This window comes from Hemicordylus capensis, chromosome 6 (genome assembly GCF_027244095.1).
Source record: "Hemicordylus capensis ecotype Gifberg chromosome 6, rHemCap1.1.pri, whole genome shotgun sequence".
Lineage (NCBI taxonomy): Eukaryota > Metazoa > Chordata > Lepidosauria > Squamata > Cordylidae > Hemicordylus > Hemicordylus capensis.
In genome coordinates this window covers 32,589,477-32,605,618 of record NC_069662.1, presented here as the reverse complement: position 1 = coordinate 32,605,618, position 16,142 = coordinate 32,589,477, and the positions used below count along the sequence as shown (strand labels likewise).

General features: G+C 42.0%; 2 protein-coding genes across 2 annotated transcripts; both read left to right on the top strand.

The window, feature by feature from the left end:
- The first annotated feature begins 551 nt into the window (after positions 1-551).
- LOC128331257 (vomeronasal type-2 receptor 26-like) lies at positions 552-11,247 on the top strand. Its single transcript, XM_053264610.1, has 5 exons — positions 552-839; positions 1,003-1,719; positions 7,703-7,930; positions 9,294-9,420; positions 10,280-11,247. The coding sequence occupies exons 1-5, from the start codon at positions 552-554 to the stop codon at positions 11,245-11,247; spliced, it is 2,328 nt and encodes a 775-aa protein (XP_053120585.1).
- Positions 11,248-14,206: 2,959 nt separating this feature from the next.
- On the top strand, positions 14,207-15,139 carry LOC128330159 (olfactory receptor 10C1-like). The gene has a single exon (XM_053262560.1). It carries the CDS (start codon positions 14,207-14,209, stop codon positions 15,137-15,139), a length of 933 nt encoding a protein of 310 aa, XP_053118535.1.
- Positions 15,140-16,142: the final 1,003 nt, after the last annotated feature.

Below are 16,142 nucleotides of genomic sequence, written 5' to 3'. Positions count from 1 at the left end.
TTGGGCACTATCACCCACCACAAACCACTCTGGGCTACCCTGGTGCCCCCCACATGGAGCGATACGGTTGCTCAAATTCCCATTATTCTCTATGGGAAAAGCTTAAAGACGTGCCAAATTCAAAAATTCTTTAAAAACCCCTTTGCCCAATTTCTTTGAAATTTGGGTGGTAGCTTTCACCCATTGGGCACTACCACCCAACCCACTGTGGCCAGAAAATGAAGGTCTGAATCTCCAAATTTTTCAGGTCTGAATCTGGGGTGATTTTTTAAAACCCGAATCTGGGCTATTTGTTTTGTCTACAAATCACCCAAATCTGGTACAAATCATTTTCTAACCGAATTGTTTTGCACATCCCTGCTGAATACACCTGGCCAACAAAATGTGATGCTTTATTCCAAATGATTCTAGGATTTGGTTATTCCCATTTTGCATTATATTATACAAGAAGTTTGAAATATGTTACTGGTCCAGAGCTTTCAGAATGGAGGAAGCTACATTGTAAATAAAGATACAAGAATCTTTAAATACATTATTTTCATTGTAGAGTCATGAGAAAGAACTACCAGAATTCTTTGGCCTTCATTTTTGCTGTGGAGGAGATCAATAAGGATCAACACCTCCTACCTAACATCACCCTGGGCTTCCACATTTATGATAACTTCTTCCACAGAAGTGTGAACTATGATATTACCCTGTCCCTGCTATCTGAACAGAAACAAGGCTTCCCTAATTACAGGTGTGGAAGTCAATACAAGATTTCTGCAGTTGTTGGAGGACTGAGCTCTGAAGCTTCTATCCAGATAGCCACAATCTTAGGCCTCTATAAAACCCCACAGGTAGGTACTGTAGTTGCACAGCAATCCTGCTGTATCCGTAAAATCAACATTCCACTGTGCAGAATGTCTGCCAGAATAGGACTTACCACATGATGAGTACAATGTTTGCCCAAAGTCTTGTCATTTTCATGGTTCTAAAATTCCCCGTGTTCTTTCTCCTCAGATCAGTTATGGAGCAGGTCACGCGGTGCTAAAGGATAAAACTCAGTTTCCCCCTTTTTACCAAATGGTTCCAGATGAAGCCTCTAAGTATGAAGGGATAGTAACTTTGTTAAGGTATTTCAGATGGACATGGGTTGGCCTCACTGTTTCATATGATGACAGCGGAGAAGATTTTGTGCAAGCCCTGCAAACAATGTTCAGTAGGAATGGCATCTGTATTGCTTTCACAGAAAAGGTGCCACTGATCCTTTTTCAAATGAATGGATCTAGGAATCATATATTTTCTATTCAAGATATCCTGGCAGCTCTTACTGTAACTAAAGCCAATGTGATTCTTGTATATGGGGACACTAGTTCCATGCAACATTTAAAATTAGTGCTAAATGCATATGGACCATTGACAAAGACATTCCCAGAGAAGGTTTGGATCACAACAGGCCAGTGGGACTTGACCACATCCATTTTAGTGAACGATTGGTATATCAAACACTTCCACGGTTCCTTATCCATAGCAACCCACAAAAATGATGTGCCAGGATTTTCGACCTTCCTCCAGACCTTTAATCCTTACAAGCACCAACATTATTTTACCCTTCAGCAATTCTGGAGTACTGCATTTGAGTGTTTTATGATGCCAAATCCTTATGGAACTTTAAGCAATCTTACAAAATGTACAGGGGAAGAAAAGTTGGAGAGTCTTCCAGACACTGAGTTTTCAGTGAGGATGTCTGAGGAAAAGCTACAGTATCTACAATGCAGTCCATGCCTTGGCACATGCTTTACACACAATGTATTCACACGGACAGGCGATGGCAGAAAGACACAAAGTGGGCCTTCACAAAATGCAGCCATGGGAGGTGAGACCCTTAGTTTCAATACTGTTGCAAGGGGCTAGCTATACATCCTGGCTGACATCCTAATGAAGCACCAGTACTTCATGACGCTTCATGAAACCAAGGACTAGTGTTCACACAGTGGGGAGAGAGGACCTCCCCTTCACCTTGAAGCATTCTGTGTAACCTAAGAAATAGATACCTGGGGATCATGCAGCCCTCATGAACATATTTTTGAGTGGCACGGGAAGGGGAGGTCATTACAATTCACCTTCCTGCAAAGACCCGTACTGTGTTAGGAGCTCATCTGCAGCACTGACACTTCTCACGAAATATCAGCATTTTGTTAGTCAGGATGTCAGCTACTCTTGGTAAAGCAAAACATGCTGAATATCTGCTTGATTTTACCTCTGCTTTGATATTAGCCTTTAGTAAGTCTCCTTGGGTTATGTATACCATGGTGCCCAAGATTTGCTTTTATTCTTATTGGTATACAATAGGCAGAATCCTCTTCTTATCCACCTTTTATTCACTGCTGAATTTTTAAAGGACTGCAAACGTCAAAAGTTGGAGTCACTGAAGCAACTTTTGTTGGGTAAAGGGACATTGGAAGAAGCCCGTAATGTTTTTTCTTAGCTTTATAGCAAAAGGTGACATAATATAAGTTAAATCATACTTAAGTGCAGACCCATAACTGCTCTTGGTAGCAAATGAGAGTGGATTCATGGTTTGTATTGAAAATCTCATTTGCTACCAAAGAATCTACACTCAGAACACCTCAGAAACAACAGAACCCTGTACCTCATGGGTTAGAAAGCCATGGGGGTGATTGGCACCATATGTGCACAACACCACCACTCACTATGAGCCACCCAAGCACCCCCCAAGTGCAGTTATGGGGCTGCTGAAACCTCCATTATACTTTATGGGGGAAAACCTTAAAGACATGTAAACTTCAACAATTCACCAAAAATCAGCCCTTTGCCCAATCCCTCTGCAATTTGAATGGTAGCCTCCACCCATTAGGCACTACCACCCCACCCCACTCTTTTGGCCCTGAGACCTGAAAATCAAATAGACATCAGATCGGACCTTTTTGCATTGATGTCAATAGGAGGCAAAAAGGCGGGAAATTCAAATAGATGTCAGAACTCAAAATGGAGGAGGAAGAAGAAGGACTTAATCGGCCACAAAATGAAGGGCCAAAACTACAAATAATGCAGAGCCAAAATGGGGGTGATTCGTTTTGGCTCCAAAACATTTCAGGAGGGCAAGAGGACAATTGTTTCAGCAATGAATCACCCGAAACGGGCAGTTTCGGGTACAGAACTTTCTGTACTCGAAACATTTCACACATCCCGAGTAAATATGTTCTATATGGCCAGTACTCCATTTTCACATAAGATCCAGCATTGTACTTTGCCTTTAAGAAAAGGTTGCAAGAGATGTTAATTTTGTCCTGGGCTGCATTTGTACACCTACATTCCAACACACGATGTCAGGCTGTCTCCTAGCTATATGAAACTTTGAGATGGGGCAACCAACTTTATCTTTCAAGATGCTTCAGCTGATAAATTACTATGGATAACATGTTGCTGCATCACAGTGAGTCATGAATATTACTGTAGCTTAGTGGTAGAACATTTGCTTTGCATGCCAAAGACTCCTGCCTTGGAGAAGTTTGGAGAACTTTGGAGAATGTTGGAGAAGCTGGTGCCAGTCAGTGCAGACAGTACTGAGAAGGACCAATAGTCTGTCTTGTTATAAGGCAGCTTCCTATGTTTCTGAATATTGAATATTACTGTACAGTACTGAATATTACTGTAGCTTAGTGGTAGGGGTGTGCACAAAACCAGTTTACCCAGTTCGGACTAGGCATGTTTGGGTTTGTGCATGTCTGAACATCACCCAACATCCCCCAGTTTGATTAGATTTGGGGGTTAATTTTTTAATTTTTTTTAAAAAAACCTTTATTTTTAAGGGGCAAAGGCTCACGGTGATGTCCACGGTCATAGGGGGGTCCCCGGAGGTCCCCCCTCCCCTGCCAGCCTCCAGTTTGCTATAAATACGTGCAGTATGGGTGTTTTTTTGCCTGTTCCAGGTCTCTCCTCCATGGCGGTGGCCATTTTGGAAGCTGTGGCACATGCCCAATGGACTGGTTTGGACCATCGAACCACCCATGTTCAATGCCAAACAGGTTCATATTCGAACTCGTTCGAACTTCCCTACTAGGGATGTGCAAACCAGCTCAACGTCGAGCCAGTTCAACGTTGAACCAGTTCGGTTCAATGGTCCAGGGTTGAACAGAAGCACCCCCTGTTTGATCCGACCTCAGACTGAACACCCCCCAAATGTTTGGGGAGTTCGCGAACATTTTGCAGTTTAAAAAATAATAATAATAATAAATTTTTTATCTTACTCCCAGGGAGTTGCTGGAGGTGGTGTGTGTGTGTGTGGGTGTCTGCAGAGATCACCCCTCCCCCTGCCGGCTTTACTTATGCCCCCCTCCAGCCAGTTCGGCCAGCTGTTTGACTGGTTTTCGGCCTTCTCCTGGTGGCATTTTGGAGACCGCGCCTGTGCGATTGGCCTCTGCTTGGCTCTCTCTTATGGTTCTCAGACTTTAAGGGAGTCCTCACCTTGTTTGCTTTGTAGAAACACAGAGTGGTTGGAGCTGCCTAAAAGAGACAGACAGCAAGATATGTGGGAAACAGAAGGCATTAGGTAGCTAGACTGATAGGCAGACACAATCCTGACTAAAAGAGGCACTATCCAATCCGACATAGAACCCAATAGACCAGGATATGTGCTGATGAGCAGGCTAGCTCACCACAGCAACAAAAAAACCCCACTTCGCATGTACTCAGTGGCATTTTCTGCTCTCATGAGCCGGACATTCAGAACAGGTTCTAGGAAGAAACTCTGGCGAGCCTTTGATCAAATTAAGCCATTACAGGTCCCGTGCATATTTCTTTTCATTCTCCCTTATCTTCATTGGACAGGAGGCAGGGTGACTGCGAAGTGATCTCTGAGTGTTTTCTTCAGAATGTGCCAGAGGAAAGAGTTTCTGAAATCATTAGGGAAAGTTGCGAATTCGCCAACTCAGTTACTGTTAAGGCGCTCTCTCTCTCTCTCTCTCTCCCACCCCTCGCATCTTTCCCTCTCCCAAGCAGTTGATGTGGTAATTAGAATTCAGTAAGAGCCCTGGTCAGGTCACCTATTTTCTCAGAACAGACATTCTTTCAAGTGTCCTTCTGCGTCACCAAAGATAACAACAGCAAATCAATAAGTGCTTGAAATGAAAGGGAGATGCTGCATGGCTCTAAAGGCAACAGCTTTTCACACCGCCAGCACCCCCTGTCGCCTTCCCTTTCTTCTCCCCCTGAAACTGTAGCATTACTTTGCACTGCCTTGCCTCCTCACCGGAGAAGCGCTCCCCTTTCATGCCTGTTCTCAGGATGAAGGTTAGTGTGTTTCCTTAGCAAATCCATTGCCTTGCAGGGATGAATTTATTTCAGGAGGCCAGTAGGTGTCTGGAAGTTGCTGACAGGCAAACAAAAGGATTTCTTGCTAAGATACACACAGCCAATTTGAGGTTAACCCGGGTGGGTTTTTTATTTTATTTATTTATTTATTTATTTTATTTTATTTTATTTTATTTTATTTTATTTCTTTATTCCAAGAGAATAAGTCGATTGAATTTAACTCGCCCCACCTTTCAAAAAGGCAGAAATACATTTGTCTGGAACTGTTTTCATGGTGCATACATCAATGTATGTGTGAACGCTTTGGTAGGACTGGGGTTTCTCTCTCTCTCTCTCTCTCTCTCTCTCTCTCTCTCTCTCTCTCTCTCTCTCTCTTTCTGATTTCTTATGCCCCAAGGTAGAATGTGTGTGTGTGCAAGGTTAGGCGGGTATTACAAGCAGGAAAGATTTCCATAATCAAAGATTGGTGTGTTGAAACATAATCACACTTCTTCTAAGGAGATTCAAACACTCCTTTAACGTGATGTAGTCCCACCATTGGAAAACGCCAGTTCAAAGTAGCCTGTGAATGCTAATCCTATATTTGATGCTGACATTTTAAGCTCTCGGCAATATTAAAACTAAGTATGGATGGAAAAGTAGTTTCCCTCTCCCCAAAGTAATTGAACTGCTTTCGCAACTCAAGCCTATACATACACACTGAGAAGTAAGTTCCACCGATTCTAGGAAGACTTACTTCCAAGTAAATGTACAAAAGAATGCTATAGGAACATGTTTACCATTAACAAAAGTGTGTGTGTGTGTGTGTGTGTGTGTGTGTGTGTCTCTGTCGGTCTGTCTGTCTCGGAGCCCACTCTTAGCCTGGTATACTGGGAAGTTAGTCACGTGTTCTTAAGATTGTAACGTTAGTCCCAGAAGAAATGGTTTCCATTTATTTACATGAGGAAATGTGATGCATTTCCCCCCTCTGAATAAATGAACTTCTTGTTTGTCCTAAAATAGCTTTTTTATTTTTGTAAAGTTAGGTTGAGGCATATAGAATTCAGGCGTGCTTTGTTTTTTACACCCCAAATGCAATAAGATCAAATTTAAATTGCACATGAAAGTAAAACTTTTTTTTAACCATTTTAAGATGGGAGTTTTACTTTGAGCAATGCGTTGTGAGTAGTAAACACAAGTAAGAAACACAAGTAAGAAAATACTGTTGTCAGTATTTTCATAGCTAATATATAAAAGCTAGTTTTTGTTTTAAATATTCACCAAAGAGTTTGTAAAAAGCACACCTTTCTGTCTTAATCTTTACTTAGTATTTCTGTCCAGCACATTAAAATAAATCATGTTTATTGTATTAAATCATGATAAACTTTTTTTAAAATGAAAAGTGTATATTCTTAGGAGGGAAGGGGGGGACATTGTGCAATCCAAGCCTATGGATGTTTACTCGGATGTAAATCACGAGTTCAAACAGGGCTGATCCCAAGTACGTGTGGGCTGGAGCCAAAATCAGCCTTGCAGTTGTCTAGGCCATAAAATTGGGGCCCCAGTGGCAATTCTTCTGGAAACGCTGCTTTGCTGAGCAGGACCCTCATGCTTTCCTCCTTGCCCCTCCCCAAACCATCACCTCCTCATTTTAAAAAATGAGTTATCAGTGACCCCACATGAAGCTGTTGGGTGCCTAGACACCAAAGGAAACTCTACACTTATTGTCTGCCACAAACTGTATGATGATTTTTTATCTGGTCGATAACCATAATGAAGGATATCTATCTATCACCCATTTCTATGTTTTTTTGTAAAGATTTTTACAAAACATTAAACAATTGCGGGGAAAGAAAGTGTTTCTTATTAATCCAAAAAAGAGAAGGCTGACAGTGCACTGGAGGGGCGGGGTATAAATATTTTAAATAAATAAATAAATAAGAAACTACAGGCAGGAGGACCATATGTTAGCTCAAAGTAGTTGTGCTAGCTAGTTGCATTCAGTCTGGATTTTGCATTCCAGACTAGGGTTGTTCATTTGCAGTGCATGTTATTCATTTCAATGTGAATTTTTCCATAAGAACACAGTTTTTCAAATCCCCAACCCTTTAATGCAACTAGGTCACCTCTGGTGCTACCACAACTTTGCTAGTTGTGCATGCACTTGGTTGTTCTAACACAGTCATAGTCACCTTTATAATCTAGAGAAAAGTCCAACTGAAATATTTAGAGAGCTCCAATGCAAAAACTAGTGGTGTCCATAGCATGTAGTTCATATAATAGCACCACAGAAAGAGAAAATTAAGCCAAGTCAGTGTAACAATTTCCACATTCCATAAGAAATTCCTTATGAATCCACCATTTTTACTCTGTTGTCTGAATCTTGGGGTTTTACTTTCCCATGTAGCTTCATCCATTTCTGAGGAACATCCATTTCAACAACAGTGCCGGGGACGAGATATTTTTAAATGAGAACATGGAATTGTCTGTTGGGTATGACATTGTTAACTGGATCATTTTTCCAAATAAATCTTTCACACAAGTGAGGGTTGGAATGATAGATTCCCAGGCTGCCTTAGATGAAAAGTTTATCATTGAGAAAAATGCCATTATATGGCCAGAGAAATTCAACCAGGTGAGTATTCCAGAGGTGTTTAGGACACTGATGTAACTTTCCCAGTATCCTACAGGATGAAACCTCCAAATGCATATTAAAGGTTGCTGATTATTTCTAGTGCATGGAGTAGAAAATGCCATTTTTAATGTCTGCTTGAAATGATTTATCCCCGGATAACTGTATTTATGGAATAATCCTATATTTTAAAAGGGGAAATTGAGTGGCATAGAATTTGTTGTATATCCTCTTCCACTGGTGGAAATCAAGATATTCCTCTGTGTTAACCAGTATGCCAACAGAGCAGAACAGCAGAATGCTTCACTGGCATACCTTCACCATCAACAGAAGAGCTGCCAATGGAGGCCCAAACCAAGGAGGGATGTAGGGATATTGTGTGGGAGACAGGGAGAACCTGACATGCCAAATCCTATACTACCTCCAGGCCTAAGCCATGTCCCTGAGAGCAGTATAATGCACCAACTGAAGAGATGTGCAGTTTAAAAAGCGTCTACTCAAATCAATAGAGAGCCAAAAACCAAAAACCCACCCACTTTTAGATGAGATGACTTCTAAATCAAATCACTGTAATGCCCAAATACATAAACTGCTAATAGGATGAGGTGGCATTTAGCTTGTCTCTCTTGCATTATGCTGTACTCACTTAAAGCAGACAACAATTAACATTAGTGAAGGGAACAATGGGGGAAAATGTTTTGTACAAGAAGAAAACATTTTGAGCAGTGTACTAATACCTCAGAACAGATATGGAAAGAATAATTTGCCATTGTGTGTCTTACTCAAAATCCTTACTCTATCTGAGGGGGCTCCCCATATAAATACCCAATTGGATGATCCACTTCAGCACTTCAATAAGGGGTGGCAATGCACTCCACATAGATAAGTAAAGGGGATTGCTACTATGCTGCAATGTTGCAAATATTTATTGTCTTTCCCCACCTCATTTAGTGTGATCAGCTGTGTCTTGGTTAAACTGTGCTAGCTAACAATTTCTTCCTACCCCAACCACTAAGCATGCCCACTTTGAATAACCAGGATCAAGTCCATAGTCATTACTGCTCTAACTGAGGAATCCTATATGCCAGTCATGCAAACATTCTGGTTACATAGCTGAAAGGTGAAACCCACCAGACACTAGTACGCCGGCATGCAACCAAGGAACACATTTCCTGTTCACTTAGCCACATGTATTTGTTAGGCAGGTTATAAATATTGTGTCGGGATGGGATGTTGTATAATAGATAGATAGATAGATAGATAGATAGATAGATAGATAGATAGATAGATAGATATTGTTTCAGTATAGGATATGTAAAGCACTAAAGCATTGAATTAATCTGCCATCCTTCTTGTTTATGGTTAGACGTTGCCACATTCTGTTTGTACTAAGAGATGTCATCCTGGATACTACAGAAAAACTCATGAAGGAAAGCCATCTTGCTGCTATGATTGCTTCCAGTGTCCAGAAGGGACAATTTCAGACAAAACAGGTAGATAATTCTATTAAACCGTTTCAAAGAAGGGGAAGGGAATCCTATGATTCTTACCATCTTTCCCTTCCCAACCTCCAAAAAACAACAAAACACCACACCCCAAAGTATTGTCCAACCCATTAAATGGCTTGCAAATTGGGCAGTAAAAGTGGGGAGAGCATTTTCAGGTCAGCTTTACTTGAAATCTATCCAGCAGAACACACCTCAAGAGCCACATGCAACAGCCTGCCACCAGTTTAGAGACACTAAGGCTCTTCTCACGATTACTGAGAAGAGCCTCTAGGGGGGTTGCAGGGAGAGCTCTCCTCACAGATGAGCAGACAGTCTGCTCTGGGCAGCTGCAGCAGCCACCCACATGATTGCCTGCTCCGTCATGGAGCTGGTGGGGGGCTGGGGAGTTCGGGGGCCGTGTGGCCCCAGGAAGCTCCAGCATGCCCTGCTCCAGCATGGTCTGCTGCTTTTGAGCCTCCCAGTCAGGGGTCTACTCATGAGTTGCCATGGCATGGAGCCACGCCATGACAACACACGAGTGAAAAACCAGGTTTGCAGAGCGCTCACAAACCTGGTTTAAGGGCAGGGGTTCTTTGGTGGGTTACCCGCTTAGGGACCACCGGGCTTGCAGCCGAGCCCTGTGGTTCATATGATGGGAGGAAATGGAGCTAGCCTCCACTAGCCCGATTTCCTCCCATTGTGTGAATAGCCTCACTCTGTTTTGTTTTGTTTTTCTTTGTTTCAGTCAAAGCAGAAAGTAAAAATAGATGTACACTACCATAGCTGCATTTGACTAGATGAGTTACAAATCATGAGTGTATGAGTGTTGGACCTGATATATAGAAAATCTCTCTGCTTCTTTCAGATGCCTATCAATGTGAAAGGTGTGCTGAAGATAAATATCCAAACAAGCATCAAAACCAATGTATCCTTAAAGGCATAACTTTTCTAGCCTATGATGAATTACTAGGGATAGGTTTGGCTTCTGCTGCACTTTCTTTTTCTCTACTCACGGCCCTGGTGCTAGGAACTTTTAAGCATCATCAGAACACCCCCATCGTCAGAGCCAACAATCGGGATCTTACCTACCTTCTGCTGATCTCCCTCTTGTTCTGCTTCCTTTGTTCTTTGTTGTTTATTGGTCGTCCCAGTAGGATGACCTGCCTTCTTCGACAAACTGCTTTCGGAATAATCTTTTCTCTTGCACTTTCTTGTGTGTTGGCCAAAACAATCACAGTGGTCCTGGCATTCTTGGCCACAAACCCAGGGAACAAGATGAAAAAATGGTTGAGCCAAAGACTGTCTTATTACATTATAGTGTTTTGCTCTATGATTCAGCTTATTATCTGTAGTATCTGGCTCAGCACAACTCCTCCATTCCCAGACCTTGACATGTTCTCACACGTCGGAAGAATCCTAGTGAAATGTAATGAGGGCTCAGGCACCATGTTTTACATTGTCCTGGGTTATATGGGCTTTCAGGCCAGCATAGGCTTCATGGTGGCTTTCCTAGCCAGGAAGCTGCCTGATCATTTCAATGAAGCCAAGTTTATCACCTTCAGCATGTTGATTTTTTGCAGTGTCTGGGTCTCCTTTGTTCCAATCCACCTGAGCACCAAGGAAAAATACATGGTGGCTGTGGAGATCTTCTCTATTTTGGCCTCCAGCTCTGGGTTGTTGGGTTGCATTTTTGCTCCGAAAATGTACATTATTTTGCTGAGGCCAAAAATGAACACAAAGGACCACTTTAAGAAAAAAAAATTATACAATGACTCACAGGGATATTTTTGCAATGATACAAATTTCTCCAACAGTTCCAGGGATCTTGGATAGATGAGAATATTTGAATTAAGATTAAGGGGATGCTTAATGTCAGGGGTGCAATCCTGACAGTTTTCATTCAAATGCCTTACTGTATATAGATATTGGGAAGGAGAAGCCCCATGGGCTCTGCTTCCTGCAGAAGAGGCCCTCCCAGCATCAGGAATGTAATGAACTGCACTAGAGATGAACATGGTGGAAGCAGCACCTGGGGGATGCTACACATTCATTGGATTGAAGTGCCGATTTAGGGATCTGCATGCCGGCAATGAGCCCACCACCTTGACCAAATCGGTGAGTGGGCAGGGTCAAGGGGTACACATATAAAGGTTTTAAAGGTTTTACTAGTGAAGGGAATCACCTAGTAATGTGGGGGGGGGGGGAGAGAAAGGCTGCATTTGCCCCCATGCCACATTACTGGGGAATTTCATTTACAAGTATACCTGAGGCAATCTGAAAGGCAGTTCTTAGAACCAGGGGTCGGTCCAGTTTGAACTCGGACCAGCCCCCTCCCCATGCCTCTCTAGACTAATAGCATTACAGCCCTCAATATGTTGGGAATTCTCTCCAGTAGAGAAACCTTTTTTCATTATAGCAGAGTGCACAGAGGCACAACACAGCGGAATTTAGTAGGCATGTGTGTATGCTGAGAGTAAAGTAACTTGAAGCCAGTTCATAGTTTCAAATCAATATATATGGCATTTATTAGAGAACTCCATTCTAGATAGGAAAGTGAGGAGTTAGGATCTCTAATCTATCTATCTAGCTGGATGCAGATGGATTCTGCATCTCTGCACACATGGTGCAGGGAGAGGAGCTTGTTTGCATGTTGCAAGGTAGAAGGAACAGGAAGAGAAGAGCAGAAGGAAGTGGCTGGAAGGAAGGAACTCCCTAAGATTAGTAATCTACATTCCAGAGGGATCGTGTCAGAACAGTAGAGAAGGGATGACCAATGTCTTGACCCTCTAGCCCTCTGACTCACTAGTCTGTCCTCCACTGTCTTTGAGACAGCGCATAGTCCTTCACTTCCAACAAATAACTTGGCTGGGCACAAAACTGAACTTCAAACTCATAGAATAGCACTCTAACCTTAGTAGCACAGACCCCTGCAGTGGTGACACAGCTCCAGCACTCACCTGACCTCCATAGTGCTGCCCTCACCACCCCTTGAACCACTGGACCAGTTCGAGGTTGGGTTGAACCAGATCAAAGCAGTTTGTGGAACCACAGTTCAATCAAAATTTGGACCGGACCACCAATCTCAGACTGCGTACACTTCTACTTTAGATTCTGTATCCAAAACTAGAGATTCTCTTCCCAGAAATTTTCCACAAACCTCACAGTTCTTCAAGAGCTTTTCTAGACAGCAGGCTTTACCACCGGTTTACTGTGAGGATTTACTGTAGGTTTGGGGCATATTAGAAACTCTGGTGTAACAAGTGGTTTTTTTTCACCCCGGACATAAATCAGACTCCAATATGCAGCGGGAAACCTGAATAAAAAATGGAGTGCCCTCCAGGAATTCCTTGATATAAATTCCTTCAGGATGCTATTATCAGCTGTGCTGTCTCCTGAAATAATGGTAGGCCTTAAGCCAATCTAACTGCAATAGAACTAGTAGTCCTTAATCCTCTGAACCTACTATGAATGACTATGGCGGAATTAAAGGAAGCTGTATGAGATAGGATGTCATGGAGTGCATTGATCCATAGAGTGACCGAGAGTTGGACATGACTGAACGGATAGATAGAGAATCCTCTGAACTGTGCCTCTTTATCATGTATTGTGACTCATACTCTGATTTATAACCCTCCCGATAACAAAAGCCCCCCATTTTTGAAACCCCAACTCTTTTAAGGGATGAAAACCTATATGGGCCCTTTTATCTTAATCATTTTCTCCTTCTTTCACTCAGGACTCAGCTGTCCATTCCATGTCCCCCCTCCCCCACCTTCCCTGAGAATTCACCTTCAATCACTAAAGAGGTATTGCACTTCCAATAGAATCCAATGGTTGGCTCCCCCTGATGTCACACTACTAGTAAACTTTGGCTTCATCATCAAAACAGTCTTGCTCTGCATAACCTTGCCAGCACCTATTTCCCATTGGCTTTAATGGGGCAGAAAAACCTCAATATCATTTGAACCCTGGTCAAAACTTCAGCAAATCAGCAAAGGATTACCTTCCTAGACATGCTTGTCAAAGTACATTGGTCATTTCCCCCCAAATTTGCAAGAATGTTATGGGACACTGTTGTAATATTTGGGGGAAGGACCAAAGTGTCAATTTTCATCACTTTTTAACCTACTGTAGCTGTGATATTTTTTGTGAGATCTCATTGAAATCTGGCAGATTTGTAAACCTCATCAAGTAGATCACACCTGCCAAGTTTCAAGTTATTAGCTCAACAGTTGTCTTCTTTATTAGGAATAGAATGTTGTGGCTAACTATAGCAGAACCTTTTCTTTGCTACTCATCTTAACTAAAGTGGCACTTCTGTGCCGCTTTAATTAATTTGTAATATACCATGTGAGCCATGTTCTAACTAACTGAAGCTTAGCATATCCATCCTAAATAACAACACTGGCAAAAAAAAGTCATCAGTTTGTGTACCAGTTTGTGTATCTTTAAAAAACACACACATTTTGATTTGCCCCTAATGTAATCAACAAGACAGTTGGGACATTTAGCCCACATGATAATCAAGTACACAAAGGATCTGGCCCCAAAGGTGCCTCAAGGAGTTGTTAAAATAGCTTCCTTCAAACCCTGATTAGATTTACTGTAAGGAGCAGAAGAAACCCACGTTTATTTCAGAGGTATGTGAGACATTGTTTGATATTCATCACAGGATCCCGCTCCTTTGGATTCCTCGACAAGATACAAATCATTTTGTTTTTACATTAATTCTGACATTCAGTTTTTTCCCCATCTTCTCACCCACACAGACAAAATATGTCAGAATGAGACAATGGAAAATGACACCTCAGTGAATAAATTCATTTTACTGGGCTTTGCTAATGATCCAGGTGTTAAACTCCTTCTCTTTGTTGTGTTCCTTTTCATTTATATTGCAACTGTCTTTGGCAATATTACCATTCTGGTCATCATTACCGTGGATACTGCCCTTCATACACCTATGTACTTCTTTCTCAGGAACTTGTCTTTCCTGGAGATCTGCTACACTTCGGTCACTATCCCCAAGTTGCTTCAGAACATACTTGCTGTGGACAAAACCATCTCACTGATTGCATGTGCCACTCAAATGTATTTCTTTCTCTTTTTCGGTGCCACCGAATGTTGTCTCCTAGCTTTCATGGCATATGATCGTTACATAGCAATATGCAACCCACTGCGCTACCTAGTCATCATGAGAAAGAGTGTGTGTGTCCAGCTCACTGCTGTTTCATGGGTCTGCGGCAGCCTGGTGGCTATGGGCCACACCATGTTCATTTTTAACTTGCCCTTCTGTGATTCCAATGTCGTCAACCATTTCTTCTGCGAAATCCAGCCAGTGCTAAAGCTGGTGTGTGGGGACACGTACTGGAATGAGATCCAGATTATTGCAGCTGCTGCATTTGTCATCCTGATGCCCTTCATGCTGATCCTCATGTCCTATTTCCATATCATCTCTACCATCTTAAGGATGCAATCAGCCAAGAGCCGGCAGAAGGCTTTCTCCACCTGCTCCTCACATCTTGTAGTTGTGTCCTTATTCTATGGGGCGGCCATTTTTATATACATTCGCCCCAAATCTAGCTACTCCCTGAATGTGGACAAACTCCTCTCTCTCTTCTATGCAGTAATTACACCGATACTGAACCCCATTATCTACAGTCTGAGGAATAAAGAAGTCAAGCAAGCTCTCAGAAAAATAGTGATGAAGTTGATACCTTCAAAATAAGAACTATGATAAAAAGGAAGCCCTCTGAAATCATTTCACTCTGCATATAAACTGAAGACTCATTATGTTTCATCAAGGCAATTTCTGTAGCTGACTGTTTAAATGCAATGTTCTTGTTATGCTTTTATGACAGCCTAGGAAACTGAATAGAAGGAAAGTAATAATTTGTCTTTGATATGCAGTTTTTAGAAATAAAGCTACATGTTGAAACACGCTCAACAATATGAATGACGTATTAACATGATTAAAATGTTTTAATGGCCTTAGTCTTAAAGATCCTATTTGTTTCTGGATATTGTATTATGGACTTAGGAACAAAGGAACATAGGAAGTTGCCATATACTGATTCAGACCATTGGTCTATCTAGCTGAGTATTGTTTTCACAGACTAGCAGTGGCTTCTCCAAGGTTGCAGGCAGGAATCTTTCTCAGCCCTATCTTTGGCAACATACTGTATGCTTTGGTAGTTTGTTGGTTCAATTAAAAAATCTTGTCTTATCTTGGAGAAGCCAGGGAGGGAACTTGTGAATGGCTCCATCCCCTGAGGGGAATATCTTACAGTGCTCACACTTCTTGTCTCCCTTTCATATGCAACCAGGGCAGATCCTGCTTAGCTAAGGAGACAAGTCATGCTTGCTACCACAAGACCAGCTCTCCTCACCCAATACTTGAGCCACATAGTATTAGGAAGTTTCAGCATCAGAAAGCACAGGTCTGGGGAGGAAAGAATTTCATTCCTCCTACCCAGTATTCCAAGGGGAAATGACTAATTCTGAGCTCAAGTAGCTGTCTGTCATTCATGTTGGAGTAATGCCACTGGAGTTCATGCTCTTACAGCCCAAACTCATTCTTCAGTACAGAAGAAAGTTCATCTATCAAAACCTTTATGTTCAATGCTTTTGTATTAAAACTTGTCATGCAAAGCCATGACTATTTTCCTACTTGTGATATTATATTGGATGTCTGACAGGACTAGCAGTGTGTGATCAGAAAGTTTGAAAAT

Bases quoted from the DNA above. Each gene is read 5' to 3' on its own strand.
- LOC128331257 (XM_053264610.1), top strand. From the start codon at position 552: ATGAGAAAGAACTACCAGAATTCTTTGGCCTTCATTTTTGCTGTGGAG. The intron at 840-1,002 runs GTAGGTACTGTA...CTTTCTCCTCAG, and splicing joins GCCTCTATAAAACCCCACAG to ATCAGTTATGGAGCAGGTCA. The intron at 7,931-9,293 runs GTGAGTATTCCA...GTTTATGGTTAG, and splicing joins GGCCAGAGAAATTCAACCAG to ACGTTGCCACATTCTGTTTG.
- LOC128330159 (XM_053262560.1), top strand. From the start codon at position 14,207: ATGGAAAATGACACCTCAGTGAATAAATTCATTTTACTGGGCTTTGCT.